The 15,618-nt window shown below is 38.4% G+C and overlaps 1 protein-coding gene across 7 annotated transcripts in view; it reads right to left on the bottom strand.

The window, feature by feature from the left end:
- The window catches only part of LOC121671525 (myosin VIIA and Rab interacting protein), a 207,428-nt gene that overhangs the window by 8,136 nt on the left and 183,674 nt on the right, over positions 1–15,618 (bottom strand). For 5 of the 7 annotated variants that reach the window (XM_042043407.1, XM_042043405.1, XM_042043403.1 and 2 more), the window contains 2 exons: positions 8,355–8,417; positions 2,601–2,795 (listed from right to left, as the gene is read on the bottom strand). In XM_042043407.1, coding sequence (XP_041899341.1) covers positions 2,601–2,795; positions 8,355–8,417 — 258 coding nt within the window. The remainder of the gene's footprint in view (positions 1–2,600; positions 2,796–8,354; positions 8,418–15,618) is intronic. The other 2 variants (XM_042043409.1, XM_042043404.1) reach the window with 1 other exon arrangement.

Here is a 15,618-nt window from a genome sequence, read left to right on the forward strand (position 1 = left end):
GTGTTTACTTTTTATTATTTTTCTACTTCATTAGTGTTTCTTAATTGCTTTCAATAGTTTTCTTTTTTCTTTGTGTCAGTTGTAGATAGGTTTTTTTCATGCTTGTGACTTTGCTAAGAAACAAAATCACTACATCTATACAAATTGCATCTTGTAAGAACACATTCTAACTGCAGGCATGAAATCTTTGAAAAACATACCTAGAAGAAGTAAGTGATCGGTTGTAACATCTTTGCTGAAGTACCTGGACACACGGGTGGTCCATAAAGTTAACATGATGATTTAAATAGAAATGCTCCTGTTTTTGTGGGGTTTAATTATTCCTTCCATTTGTTTAAATGATACACTTTTTAAGTATGACATACCACAGCCAGTTCAGATTAAAAGGTGATTTTTTTAGATTTCCCTGTCACATCTAAAAGCTTAGAGAAAGAAGAAATAGGACATTTTGAACAGAAGCATCTTTAGAAAGTTACAGAAAAGATGCATTTAAGTGCTGTGGCAAAAAACTGCACAGTAAGATGTCCTTTCGAAGAGGTAAAAAATATATTTCAAGAAAATGTGACTTGGAAAAATGTGAGAAAGGAAGTTCATCAATTTTTCCATAACTCAATCAGCCCCTACATTTGTGAAATGTTAATGAACATTTTCCAGCTGGATCTGAAGAAAATATTTTTCTGAAGAATATTCTCTTTACCTGAACAATTGTTACACTTCCAAACAGCAATGGTGTCCTTGCAGGCCTCCCCTAAATGATGCCCTTATTCATACATTCACATTTAGATTGTGGAGACTTATTTGACCATCATTTAGGTATGTACAGCTTCCACAAAACCCCAACATTTTGCTGTTACAGATGGCCCTATGTTCTCCACACTGCTGCATGCACAGTCCTCAAAAGGCTAGAGAGAGCAAAAAGGAACAAAGTGTTTATAAACACCCAAATCCTCTTGCAGAAGCTGCTGCAAAGAGCCTGTGGCTCATGTAAATATGGCCCCAACTCCAATGGGAAAAGTTATAGTTTCCTGGATTTCTAAATGCTCTTTACCATGGACTGAAATGGTGAAATCTTAAAACTGTGAAATTTTTGCCACCTACTTCATGTCCTGTGACAGAGGGACAGAGAAAGATATACTGTGGGGACACAGCAAGGCTGAGCTGGGTATCTTGCGAATTCTGCAGAGAACTGGGAGAAGATAAACCAGAGGGGTTTATCTTCTTATCGTCTTATCTTCTACTTTGCTGCAGTGAGGGCGATGACAAAGCAAGAAATGCTCTGCCTCTGTGCCCAGTGTCTGCTCAGTGAGAAATTCTTGGCCCAAATGAATGATTGGAGGCCACAGCACCACAGATGCCAAAGCTCCACACTGCTGGGAGGGATCAGAAGAGTGCAATTGGGGAAAAAAACCCATGCACCTTAGGTAGTTTACAACACAGTTCTCCAAAAAAAATCCAGTGGGAGCAGATTTCCCCAAATTTCTCTCTGTCTTGCAGAATTTCTTAGTTCTTCTGAAGATGTGGTCCAGCCTGGACTTGGATTTTTATTCCGTATTCATTTTCCTACCAGATGAATTCTGTGGTGTTTGGAGCTAGAACACTTTAGTATTTCAGAGAGAGAGTCCGGTGCCAGGACTGGCTTTTAGTGCCATAGGGTATCTTCCACTCAGTTCTTAGCCTGGAGCTGCTATGGAAATGTGTTTTTGTGGAGGAAACTGATTTTATCTCCTAAGAGAAGATTCTGTCTGTAAATTTTCTGTAGCTAAAGGAAACCAGGATTTGTTTTCTTGAATTGATCAGGATGTTATAATGGGACAGTGAAGATTCCTATGAGATCTTTAAGAGCTCCTAATGAAGGGACAGATCACTGAAATGTAATCACTTAAATGTGGAAGGAAGAGAAAATCGAAAGTTTCAGGTGTACCAACTCCATTAAGTGGATTCACAAAAATTTCCAATGGGTAGTGACTTCCCTCTATGATTCAGCATTGCACTTTCTCCTGCAGATGACAGGTACTCATGAAAAAAGACAGATGATTTTCTGATTTTTTTTGGACATGGACAAACAAATGTTTGTTTAATTCAGATTCTCCAGCCTGCTCTTTCTAGCAGTGCAGGAGGCAGTTCCAGCTCCCTGGGTGCTCAGCACGGTGTACTGGGGATGTGTGGGGGGAGGAAGAGCTTCTCCACTTCTCTGTGTGACTGGGAACATGCTTTCCCCACCTGCCCTTGTAGTGATGAGGCTGTGCTGAGACTGGGAGATGTGTGGTTTCAGCCAGGCATGGCATAGCCACACAGCCACAAGGGTTTGGAGGGTATAAGTGAGCTTTTGAGATAGAGTTTCTAAATTTAGTTGTAAACCTCAAAGCATCCAACTCCCCTCCCCTCAATATTTTAAAGTACTGACAAAAAAACCCCCACCAACACAGCTAAGCACTGCTGAAACACAATTTTTTCTTCTGTTTGTATATTTGTTTAAAAACCCCAAATTAATTTTGAACATCCACTGATGCTGCCCATGTGCTTTCCCTTTTGAGTTGGTGCACACTCACAGGGGCACTCACTCACATGTGACTCTTTCACACACTGATTTCTGTCCTTACATTTTCTTCCAGGGTGGTGAGCTGCTCATCGAGTCTGACGGGATCTGTGCCCAGGGGGAGGGTTCCTCTCCCTCTGTCCTGACTGTCATCTGGGAAATCGCAGGCATCGCTGGATTCTGCTATCAGTTCTTCAGTGGCGTTGATGACTTTCAGGACTTCTGTAGATATGTTGCAGAGAGAGACAGCAGAGTACTTCTATTTTGTTACAAGAACAGACAGAGAAAACAACAGCATTAAATTAGCACAGAGGGGTAAGATATAAATCACCTTCTATCAGCCACAGCTTCAGCCATGCTAAAACCATATCCATGGCCATGTGCTGCAAACAGACCATGGCAAGAACCAAGTAATGGCATTGGAGTTTACTTATCTTTTCCTCCCTCCCCTTTCCACATACCCACAGTGCTACAGCATGCAGAATAACATACACATGCAATTCTACAACACAATTCTACTGGAGGTATGGTCCAAATCTTATCCAAAAGGAGCACACAGATATCCAGCTTTAAACTCTAAGTGAACTACATAAAGCTGATTTTGCAAAAGTGTTTTAAACATGTTTTAAAACACAATTTTCCTTTTTGGATACTGGCAAAGAGATGTGCAATCATCTATGTCTGTATCCACAGGAGCCGTTTCACTGCAGATGCAAACATGGGAAAGCAATCTTCAGTAGCCCTGTAAGGATAGCATTTTACTAAAATTCTTACTATGAATTAAATGATCACCAAAAAAAAAAAAAAAGGATTGAGCTATAAGTGTGCAAACACTCATATCCTTTTATTTTAAATTTCAGTTTACCTGTTTTTTTAATATGGACTAAATTATATCAGATACCAAGGAAAAGCATGCAGTTTTATCAACTTTTTAAAAACAACTGAAAACCTTTCTAGCAGTATTCCTTACTTCTAATTTGTAATTAACTGTCCTGATTCTTATGATTCTCACATAGCTTTAAGCTTTAGGACAACTCCTCTGATGGAGGAATAAAATTTCACCTGATGTACCTTCAAGCACCAAGCTCAACATCCAAACTATACAGCTTGAAGATTGAGCCAAAGCTTGTTGAAGCCAATAAAAATGCTGTCACTGAATATATATGCAATACCTTTAATGGTGCTTTGCCTAAAAGAAAGTGTGAAAAATTTTAGACCAAAATTTAATTAATTCCTCAAATCTGCAAATACTTACGCATGTGAATTAGGGGCTCACCTGTCTGTAAATATTCTCACAAACAAAATATCTGTGGATCAATACTGAGGAAACGGACAGTCTTTGGATTCTATACAGTAAATTCTATGGTACAGGAGAGTATAATAGATTAAAAATGTATAAAGGCAGGATATAGGAGAAATACCGTTCTTCTGATTCCCATAAATTCTGATGGGTTAACTGGAAACCTACTTCCATTATCTCTTTCCTTTAATCAGATGTCCATTCTTATGTTAGATAAGACTTTTACTGAAAAGCTACATTTTTAGCAATACATACTCAATTGTTGAGTATCAATACATTAAGGCATCTTTAGCACTGTTACTTCTCTGAACTACAAGAAATAATTAGAATGAGAGATTCAAGAGAAGAAGAACAAAGCAAATATAGTATGCTGCAGCACTCAGATCTTTAGCTTGTTAGGACAGCCAACACAGCCCCAAACAAGCAGGCCTGGGACTCTCTTACTGAGAACAAATACTTGAACCCCATGAATAGCCTACTGTTTTTTTCCATTTATTTTCACAAGTGCCAATTAGGTTAAAAACAGATCAATAATTTTATAGGAAAGAAGAGACAAATCAATGCTACTTTCTTTTATTATTTGCTTCCACAAGTATATTCTGTGAGTAGTGAACAAAAAAGGATGAAGGCCAGACACTACATATTCTTCATCATATTCACTGATGTATGTTCTCCATTTCGAGAACTGTAGCCTCACTTTAGTGTCATTATTTCTTAAGTTTTTTTTATTATCCTTTGTAGTTAATGATGAATTTCAAAAAAAGATTAAATTGAACTAGAAAAAGTTATTTTTATACCACAATAGGAGAATCCATATTGGCATTTTTCACAGACCAATTACTATAAAATAATTTTTCTGTTTTCCAGGTAAAGTGGTCTGTGATAGAAATCTTTGTGAAATCAAGATTTTGAGTGAAAAATACCCTAGCTTCTCAATAGGTAATGGCTAGAGGAAAAGAAGTTCAACAGGAAAGAAGAGAAGAGAAGAGAAGAGAAGAGAAGAGAAGAGAAGAGAAGAGAAGATCTTTTCATTTGGAAGATGACGAATGATCGCCTAGTCCAGCTACCTGACTAGTTCAGGGATGACCAAAAGTTGAAGCATGTTGTTAAGGACATTGTCCAAATGGCTCTTACACACTGACAGGGTTGGGCATTGACCACCTCTCTAGGAAGCCAATGTTTGAGCAACCCCACAGCAAAGGAATGCTTCCTAATGTCCAATCTAATCCTCCGTATGTGCAGAAATGTGATTTGTAAAAAACTGGATACTTAGTTAATGGTTTTCCATATGTTTTACCCTCCTTCTGAGCAACTGTCAAACACTGTTAAAACAGCTCATGTTCCAAAATGGTCAGTTTGTAAATATAGTGAGGTGCTCTAGATATAAGTATTTAACATGTGTAATGGGAAGAACCCAAAATAAATTAAAAAAATAATAATAAAAGAAGAAAGTGTGTTGCAGGGTTTTTGTGCTTCACAAACCTCTCCCCTCCCCAACCACCCATGTCAAACTTAGGATTTACAAGATCATATAAAAATCACCTAAAATTCACAGACACACACACATCAAGATCACCCTGGTAGGTGGATTTCAAATTGCTCTAAACACCTCTTGGTTGTCTAATTTATCTTGCCCTTGCCAGAAAGTCATTGTTTACACCTCTAAGTGATTCACAGAGACAGCTGTTATGCCGTGACGCAGGCTCTGTCTTGTCAAGTGAGTCAAAGAACTAATATGGATGTGGTAGATGTCTGGTACAAATATCTAGCACAGGAAAGCTAAGTGCAACCATTCCTCTTGAAACCCTGGGATGCATCCTGATTTCAACTGTGCTACCCTACTTCTGAATCAACACCACTGCTTCCAAATCAAATCCATGCAGCAGACCCAAGTATGAGTGTTTCTACTAGTTATGAGAACCGTATTTTTTACTGAACTTGAGACTAAGCGTTTAATGGAATCAGGAAAACATGCATTTATCCTTTTTATGATAATTAATTTCCATGGTCACAAATATGTTAAAGATAAGTCAAAAGAACATGCTCTATTTCTCTGAGTTCTTTGTGGTTGAGTCTTAACACCAATGAAATGCTAAAAATGTGCGTGTATACAAGCATACACACATACATGTATGCACTGAATATAACAAATATCCTGTAAAACTTCTTTACTGTCATTTCTGTTTGTCAGATGGAAAGTATTCCTGTTTTGAGAAGATTATGTTTCAGTGGTCTAAGATACCTCTTGCTGACTGTTAGCCACTTCCCTGTCCTTCTGCTGTCTCTCTTTCCTTTCCCTGTTGATGCTGACAATATTTCCTGTGTTGTTTAACTCAAGCATGCTACACTTGGAAGATGCTTTATAGACCATTATTTGCATTCTTGCACAAGTAACAGAAGGAAAACAGGATGATAAAACTGAAGCAGTATTAAGTATCCAAACTGCTTAGAGCAGGTGAGCTTTAAGTCTTTGCATGCATCTCAGCAGCTTGTGACATTTTCACATCCTTTCCTTTCCATGAACATTATTGCTTTTATTTTTGATGCTCTTAAAGTAGTGAAGTTCTCTATCACCAGCACTATTATTTTCTGCCCATTGTACTCAGCCATTAGCATTTTCTTTTTTTCTGCCACTATGATGTCATTAGGCTCTTTTAAACTGGCATGGGAGGGGGTGACATGCAATTTAACAGAGAACAGTGACATCAACAGCTAGATCAAGAAGTAGAGCAAGAACACCTTTCCATCACTAGCAGTCCTGGCAGTATTGACCACATCCTTGATGACTTGTGGTGCAGTCATTTTTAGCTCCAGTGTCAAGGTGTTATATCATGCACTGCGTCACAGTCGATATCTCTCGTTTTTTTGTAGGGAGTTAAGGGGAGCAGAGGAGAAAATACGTTTTGCTTTTCCACTGATTAACTCATCCTGTCGGGGTAACCTGACCGAATCCAAGCTGGGTAAAAACAAAAGCAAACCCCAAACCTGTCTCCCTCATCTCCCCACCCTATGGGAGTCCATTGTAGAGTTTTGAGAAGGCCCTGAAAAGCCCAACAAAAACTCTTCACCGGCCAGCAAAATCCCAGTCACAGTGTGGGAAGAAAAGAGCCATCAATGCCCAGCTATCTGTGACAGTCATCAACCCTGACCTTCAAAAGATCTTCGGCCCAAAAGTGAGCCCTAATCACTCATTACCACAAAGACTGTGGGGAAAAAAAAAGGCTAAATTTGGCTGTTTGATGGCAGACAAGTGTACTATGATAAACTGTGATATTAAGGAATTACTCTTCTGTTCAAGTTTAAGACTTCCTGCCTAGACCTTTAACATCACTATCTTCATTTATGGGCATTCCTTTAGGAAAAAAACCCAACAAAATTATCTTACAGACTGAGAGTTATTATTCTACTGATAGTCTCCAAAGTATAACACAGAGAAATAAAGTCTCTCTTTTTGATGGTGCTAAATATCACATTTTTACTAATTCAATCCACTGTCCTAATCTAGTTACCAGTGTTATGTCTATTAATTTTTAATGCCTTATTTCTAGAGACAAGTTGCCTATAATCATGAGAAAGGAAGTGATTTTCCAAGAGGCAAAATATTATAGTCTATGTTGGAAATTAAAATATTTATATCTTAAAATCCACGCAGGATTCTGATCTACACTGGACACAGACTGGTGACATTACACAACTGGAAGAATACTTTTTCTTTAAAGTCACCATTGATATTTTTACTAAATAAAATCAAGATAATTAAAAGATGATTAGAACTCATAGGACAAAATTAAGAGCAAGGAAAAAAGAAAAAGTTGAGAGGAGAAGTGTCTTGCTAATCTGACACAAAAAAAAGTGATTCTTATTTTATGACTGAGAGAATGATGTATGACATACTAAAAAAAGCAGGTATTTTAAAATACAAGATAAGCATATGTTTGCTTGGGGAATATAATGAAAATATTTTTAAATATGTGATCCTCATAAGCTGAGACTCAAATAGCACAGAATATGAAACCTCTTTCCACCTAGAAGAATGATAAGCAACAGTCAGTAACAGCAAAGTGAGAAAATATCTACTTACTGTACAAACTCTGCAATGAATTAAGGGTTTTGGTTATTTTTTAAATTGAGAACTTAGAAAGATTTTTGAAGACCGTTATGGTCAGAAAACTTCCTTCCAAATTTCTTAATAGAGGTGAGTACATGAGAATAGCAAGATCATACACCTTATCTTTGTCTTCTGTTCTTCTTTACTGATAAAACCAAATTTTCATCACAAGGCCAAACAAGGGAGCCAGTCTGCCCCACATGTTAACTGTGATTTATTATAAAAGAATTTTCTGCACCGATTATTGATTGTGGCCAGAAGGTATGATTTTCCAGGCCTGATATTTCCAGGAAAACGTTCTGAGTTTGAGAATGTTGGTTGGGAAATGTGGAAACCCTCAATATCACGTTATGGCATCTCTTACTACATACGAGATGTAAGAAGACACAAACAAAACAAAGCTTTCTCACCTGCTGCAATACAGTGGATAAAAACTGCAGCTTTAAATGAAGATCAAAAGCCTTTTGTTTTTCCTAGATAGTGGCAAGCAGTTAAATAAAAAGGCAGAAAAGTTATATTGACAGCTATAGAGGTTAACATTTATATAGGTTCAGACTTAATGGAAGTTTAGGATAAACAGCAAGGATAAAGAAACTACCAAGATTAAAATCCCATAAAATTCAGATTTTACATTTATTACTAAAACATTTAAAATAAAGCAATGCCTAATTTATTTTTATTTTTGGGATTTAGACTAACAGACCTCATTGAGACAGATATTGCAAATGACATACAATTTTTTATAAAATGAAATAGCGAGAAAATACTATTTCTACCATCACAAGAAGTGTCATTAGGAATGGAAAAATACTTTTGCAGTGGTGTTAAGAAGAAGAAAAGCCATCTAGCTTCACTTTTGGAGTGTACATGGCTGCAATTTGGACACAGTTACCAAAGAGACTGTACCTCGCTTATGCCACAGTCAGATGCCCACGTAGGGAACACCTGGGCTAAGTTAAGTAAGATGTCGTACGCCAAATCACTTCCTACTGTTTACTGCTGTCCCTCTCCTGGCCTCACTGTCCCAAAACAAACAAGTAAAACCCTTCATAGTACAAGTCTCCAGTGTAAGCCAGTAGGCTTACAGTAATCCCCCTAATTTCCTTAGGCCTGTTTAAACTAAACTGGCTGGTTTTGCCTGGAAGTAATGACAAAACCACAGCTGCCCTGTTGGCTGTGCTGTGACAAAAGTATCTTCCAGCTGAGGAGCAGCATTTCCTTGAAACTCTTCCAGCTAGATCTGAAAGAGCTCAGTTTTCACTGCCAAGTCTCTGGGCAGCTTACAAAAGAAGACAAAATAGTTATAAAAATTAGTCTATTTTCCCACCATTTTGCTCCAGCAGCTTACACTAATATTCACTGATTTTCTGCAACTGTATCTGTAAAATGGCTTGGACGTTTTCTCCCTAAGTAAATAAATCTTTGGTGAGGAGAGAACTGAAGGAGATCCCCCTTGCACGCACACTGGACAGAGCTGGCTTGCATGTAAGTGTCAAAACTGAGACTATGAGAAAAAAAGCTGTTTACAAAGATGCTGCATTCCCCATGTGAAGCCAGCTGAAGTGTCACCTCTTCTGCACTTCACCAGTAGATCTAACAGGGCTTTGATTCAGTTGCTTAAACACAGGTAGATAAAGTGCATTTTGAAACAGCTTGAAGTATGTGAGGATTTTGAAACAACCCTGACAGATATAACATGGACCTGGGAGATTCATGTTTCTTTTGGACTAGCAGCCTAAGGCCCTGTGGGACACTCTAAGAAATCTCAGATGGTCTATCTACATCCATATTTATGCAACTGTATTGACCCCAGAAAGTGACAGAATTGGAGGTACACAAACATCACTGCTCACTTTCGAAAACTTTGAAAAATAGATGTTTATGGTCTTGATGCTTCAAACAGAAGACTCAGATTTTGACAAAACAAACAGGATCAGCTTGATATTTCATACTAAAGACTGATTAATAGCAAATACATAGTAGAAATACCTTGAATGGGAATTTTTTCCAGCAAACCACTTAAAACCAGTTTAAAACTGAACATATACTTGACTGCTTTGTTAAATTGAGAACTTAAAACTTTGGATCCATTAGCCCAATGTGAAGATTATTGTTTTATACCTCTTTTCACCTTCCCTAAACAAAATCTCTCTTTCTCTGCTGTCATTCAAAATCCTCTGCATAGAATAACTGCAGTTCATAAACCTTAAAGATCACTTTTTACAATGCTGCTGACATTAGGTTTTCAATCCTGGACTTTGGGAGACTGCCCAGATTAATTAACATAATCTTAAAATCAACGATCCATGAAAACACAAAAATTAGTCTGTGCATCTTGCACACAAAAATGTGAAACAACAGACACACAAATATCTTCCAAGCTGTTAATCCAGGAAGATGCCATTGTACTCCACTGTTCAGCATTACTACCATAACAGCAGCAATGTAGCAAAACTACTGCACTTATGCTGTTTTCTTGCCCAAGTGATCCACGTGGTTCTGAGTCCTTTAGAAACTTTTACTCAGAGACTTCTAAAGCTTTCAGGCATATGAAGCTGGATGGCACTTTCCTATTAACCCCAGCCTGAACCAACACACCAGCCAAAATACCCAGGAGTTCAGGCAGTTGCAAGATAATGATCACAAAAACTATGACATCATCTTCTGTGAGGACAGTGCCTGCACCAGCACAAATGCCTACAGAATTCCAGCCACCAGAAGACACAGGCTCACTCTTGGTATTACAGCACTGCTGTTTCAGCATCCCAGCCATCCCTGCCGTGATGCTTCAGGAGGTCTGTGATAACACAGGAGGGATTCACTGACCCCATCAATGAACTGTCCAATGCCATTGTCCAGCTCCATCAAGGCTGTGAGCAGATGTCTCTCCAGTGACTGAGTCCAGTGAGCGCCATGCTTGCCTGACCTCCTTACTGAGCCCTTACTGGCCACCCCCTCCAAGGCCAGCCCTGAGCACAGCCACCAGCATACACACATCAGGGAGCTGGCTCTCTCTTCTGCAGTAACATGCACCCATGGCTACTCCTCTTGCTAAAAAAAGAGGCCAGGCAGATTTTCTAACAAGTGTCAATCTCATTATACCAGTAGTTGAACAGTACTAATTTACCTGGCGAAAAAGCAAGATGTACTCTCTTGAAACAAATAATACAGGCCTCTGGCAAAAATCCACATAAAAATGTTACTTGTAGTACATGCTTTCCCCAAAATAAAGCTTTATAAAACTTAAGAAGAATAAAATTATTCCAGAGGATGGAAGCATAAATATTTAATGAAAAGATTATTTATGCTGTTATTCATACTGTCAAGAGACTGGGGAGGTTTCACTTAGGAAACAGGATCCTGCTGTGCTACTTAACAAACTCACTTAGAGGTTGTCATTCAGAAAAGAGCCACTGTGTCACGTAATGTCAACAGACAACAGCAGAATTTAAACAGTTACTAAGCCTTGGTTGTAAGATCCTCTGAGCAGAAGTAAATGCATAAAGGGATTTAAATAAATTCCTTAAGCACACAGCACATTGCATCAAACTAATGCAAAGAGAAGAGAAACTCCACGTTACTATGGAAATTTAACTTGCTCATTTGTATATCTTAAGCAAGTTGTAGTACTAAGTAGAAGAGAAAAAAAGAAAAAACACAAGTAAGGTTTTAACAACTATTTCAGTTTTTATGCTCTGTGGGCAATTTGAAAAAATGGCAGGGGCTAATCTGTTTTTTAACATAATCTCTATAGTTTCTGATAAAGTGGTCACAGAGATAGACTGCATTCGAAATGCAGCCTGCCAAAATCGTCTTCTGGAATATAATTCCGGCATATACCATGAAATAAAGACCCAGTCAATTTATCTTCATGAAAGCATTAAAAGAGAAGGAGAATGGACAGAGGAGAGTATGAAGTAAATACATCCCATTCATCATGCTTGCCACTCTCAGTGTCAGTACCAGTAAGATACTTCCAAGGGAATTTACATTTTGCTTTTTTCTTTAGGCATTCATTTAGGGTTTGGGGAATAAAGCAAAAACTAAACAACCAATCAAAAAAAAAAGAGCAAGACAGAAAGAATTGTGCAAATCATTGTGCTAGTACAAAATGTTTCACTAAGACAACAGTTGCACAATTTGAGTTTTGGTTTGTTCACAACTGAAGTTTAGAGGGGCTGAAGGCCAACTCTACCCTCAGTGTGGCTTTTGGTGAAAACCATGGCCTTTCACGGTGCAACTAAGACAAATGGACTTTTCAGGGCTCTGCATACACCCAAAAGACCATGAACTACTTCTGCAGCTTAATAAGCACAAAACATTTTCCATAAAAACAAGTCTGCTACAGGATTATGTTTGTTTTAAAATGAGAGCTGTGAATCTCCACAAGACCATTTTAGGCAATCACAAACTGAGTGATAATGAAAATGAGGGTGCTGAAAATCTAAGATGATTTAAGTTCAAGTCACAAAATTAACTCGTGTTAATTAATACCCACCTAAATCCTCAGGCATCCCAGATGGACTAAATAATTAACTTAAAGGTTGTCATATTCAAACTTGCATCTTGAAGGCTGACATACCACTCAAGAACTCAGTTTGAAGTTGAGAACTGAGAATCCATAAATGCCAAACAACTTCAGCTAATTCTCCATTAAAGATAATTTTTACCAATGCTTCAGATCTTAATATACTAAATACCCTTTTAAAAGCATCAGCTCAACATCTGATTACATGAGATTCCCAGTTGCCATTAAAAAGAGAATTCCAGGTTTTTAAAGGTACAGACAGGTGCAGGTCAGATTTTCATAAACACCAGGTACTTAATTTCCAGTAATTCAAAAATAATACATGTTTTTTTAAGTCTTATTCCATGATCAGGTGTACGAGAACAAGAAATTCCCAGCAATTTAAAGTTGCTAAAGTGTTCCAGAATAAACTTATGAGAACAGAAGATTAAAGGCTAGCAAAGACAAGCAGTGTGGCTAAAATATAAGCAAGATGGCTAAGGTGCAGTATTTATGTTCAGGAACAAAAAGCAGAATCTAGGCACTCCAGCTCTCATTTTAATGGTGCAGAATTAATGCTTCTGTATATTTAGTTTGGAACCTGATGCCCAGGTCAGGAGGCTGACTCTGACCAATAAAGTTGAGTGCTAGTCTGAAAGATCTGTAAATCCCTACAAGTGCATTCTCCAATAATCAGGCTATTTAAAGAGACAGCATACTGGGACTTCTAGCTTTGAAGGTATCTAAAATTACTGGTTGCCTGAAAATAGGTTTTCTGTGCCGGTCTTTCACATGCCATCCGAAAGTTAGTGCATATTTTATGAGTTTAGGTGTCTTCATATTTTAGACTGCCACAGCCACAGCCGGGGTTATACACTGTCATCTTCAGTATTTCCTTGTAAGATGTTGGCCAGCCAGTTTTCCAAAGAGAAGGCACATGTCAGAAGATTTTAAAGTACCTTTAAGGACAACTGTCAAGAATAAGAATGAGAACAGTGTGCTTGTTTCTCTACAGCTGGAGAAGGTTCCCCTGCCAATTCTCTTGAAGTCTAGACGATGAAGAGTACTGGAGTATTCTGGTTTTTTTATTATAGACAAGAAGATTATATACTATGACCATTAATGATGAGAACTTTTTTATCCAAACCAAATAAAGGATTAGGAACTCCAAGCATTCCTTTTTTTGCTGAACATGGCAAGCCCCTTCTTTTTTTAAACTTTAGATAATTTTACTGAGGAAAAAACCATTAATCTTTGCTTTATTTTAAATAACTGACATACAAATATTAAAGAAATAACACAATTAGGAGAGGAAAAAACAACCAATATTACTTTGTAGAGGCATGTAGATGAATAAATACACCAACAACATACATTCACCATTTTCTGTGCTCAGTTCTCTATATAGGAGCATTTCAGAAAGTCCTCTTTACACCCTTTAATTCTGGATTTCAACTGCATAATGTTGTAACCCCAGCTAGGCCATATATGCTGTTGAATAATGTGATATTGCTGTTTTGTCTTTACAAACCAGAGAAAAACAAATTAAATGCTGCTAACAAGCACTGACAATAAAGCCTTCATGTGATTTCTTTGGAAAGGTTGTGTGTACATCATGGAGGTATTTGCATACGTGATAACAGAGGTACTTACACTCCCATGTAGTCCATGGCTAAATAACTCCGAATCAGAGAGTCACAGGCTCGTTGTATTTGAAAAGGACCTCTGGGGATCACCTAGTCTAACACTTCTGCTCAAAGCACAGTCAACTAGACCAGGTTGCCCAGGGTCATGTCCAGTCAGATTTTGATTATATCCAAGGACATAGACTGTACAATCTTTCTGGGAAACCTATTCCAGTATTTAAGCACCATTACAATGGAAAAAGCTTTTCATTTGGATGTAATTCTTTGTATTTCAGTTTGCACCCACTGCTTTCATTCCTGTCAGTGGAAAGAGTTCTATTCCCACTTTATTTCCCACATCAAACACTCCTCACTCTCCCCCATCAGGTATTTAAACACAGTGAAGAGATTCTCCCAAGCCTTCTCTTCTTTCCTTGGATAGACAATGCCAGCTCTCTCCTATGACAGATGTCCCAGTTTTTTAATCATCTCTGTGGCCCTTCACTGGACTTACTTCAGTGTGTCCATGGGTTCCTTGTACTGGGGAGCCCAGACAAGGACACAGCACTCCAGAAATGGCCTCACCAATATTGAATAGAGTTGCATGAGTTAATAGTTTCCCAGGTGCAGGACTTCGTGTTTCCCTTTGCATTTGACTGCTAGAAGCCTTTTTAAAGCCAAAATAAACAATATTCATAGCTCTGAATGTCTCAGATTGCCATGATCTTTCAAAGATGAACCTCACAATGGCATGGGCCAGTTCCCTCAGGTCTCAGAAGTGCATCCCCATCAGACCCCATGCACATGGGCACATCCCGTTTTTTGAAATATTTGCTAATCTGATCTTCCTCTACCAAGGATAAGTCTTCACTGCTCCAAGCTTTCCCATAGGTCTCAGGGGCCTGGGATTCTTAAGGGAAAATCTTACCTGTAAACTGAGGTGAAAACAATGTTGTGTAACAGCCTTTTTCATGTTCTGTGTCACCAGGTCACTGCAGTAGTGAGCCCAGCTTTCCCTCATCTGCCTTTTGCTGCTGATAGACCTGCAGAAGACTTTATTTCCCTTTGTGTCTCTTGACAGATTCAACTCCAGATGGGATCTAGCTTTTGTGACACTGTTCCTGCACACTTGGAGAGCATCTCTATCATGTGCCTGGATGACTTGATCCTGTTTTCACCTTCCAGTGTATTATATCAGTTCTTTGTATCATTTGAACAAAACACCTTCCAAATGACAACAAATAGATTTTCTTTAGAGAGTTGTCCATGTCCCTTGTCAAAGCAGACCTGCTATGCAGGCAATACCCGAAAAGGCAAGTCAAGATACGCAGCAGACTAGAACAAGCCTAAGTGGATCTAAGGAATAAGTGTGCTTGACTGGCAAGGGGCAGGACTGGAATCCTGTAGCACCAAATTCAAGTACACCACATGATCTGAAGAGAAATTCAGGGGCAGAAAGGGAGAAGAGGAGGTGGTAAATCCTGTAGAGTGACACTGAAATCTGGTATCTCATTGCAAGGGTGAAATGGCACAAATGAGGGA

The sequence above is a fragment of the Corvus kubaryi genome, unplaced genomic scaffold (genome assembly GCF_017639235.1).
Source record: "Corvus kubaryi isolate FWS band 111438036 unplaced genomic scaffold, C.kubaryi_AGA036_p1.0 37398, whole genome shotgun sequence".
NCBI lineage: Eukaryota > Metazoa > Chordata > Aves > Passeriformes > Corvidae > Corvus > Corvus kubaryi.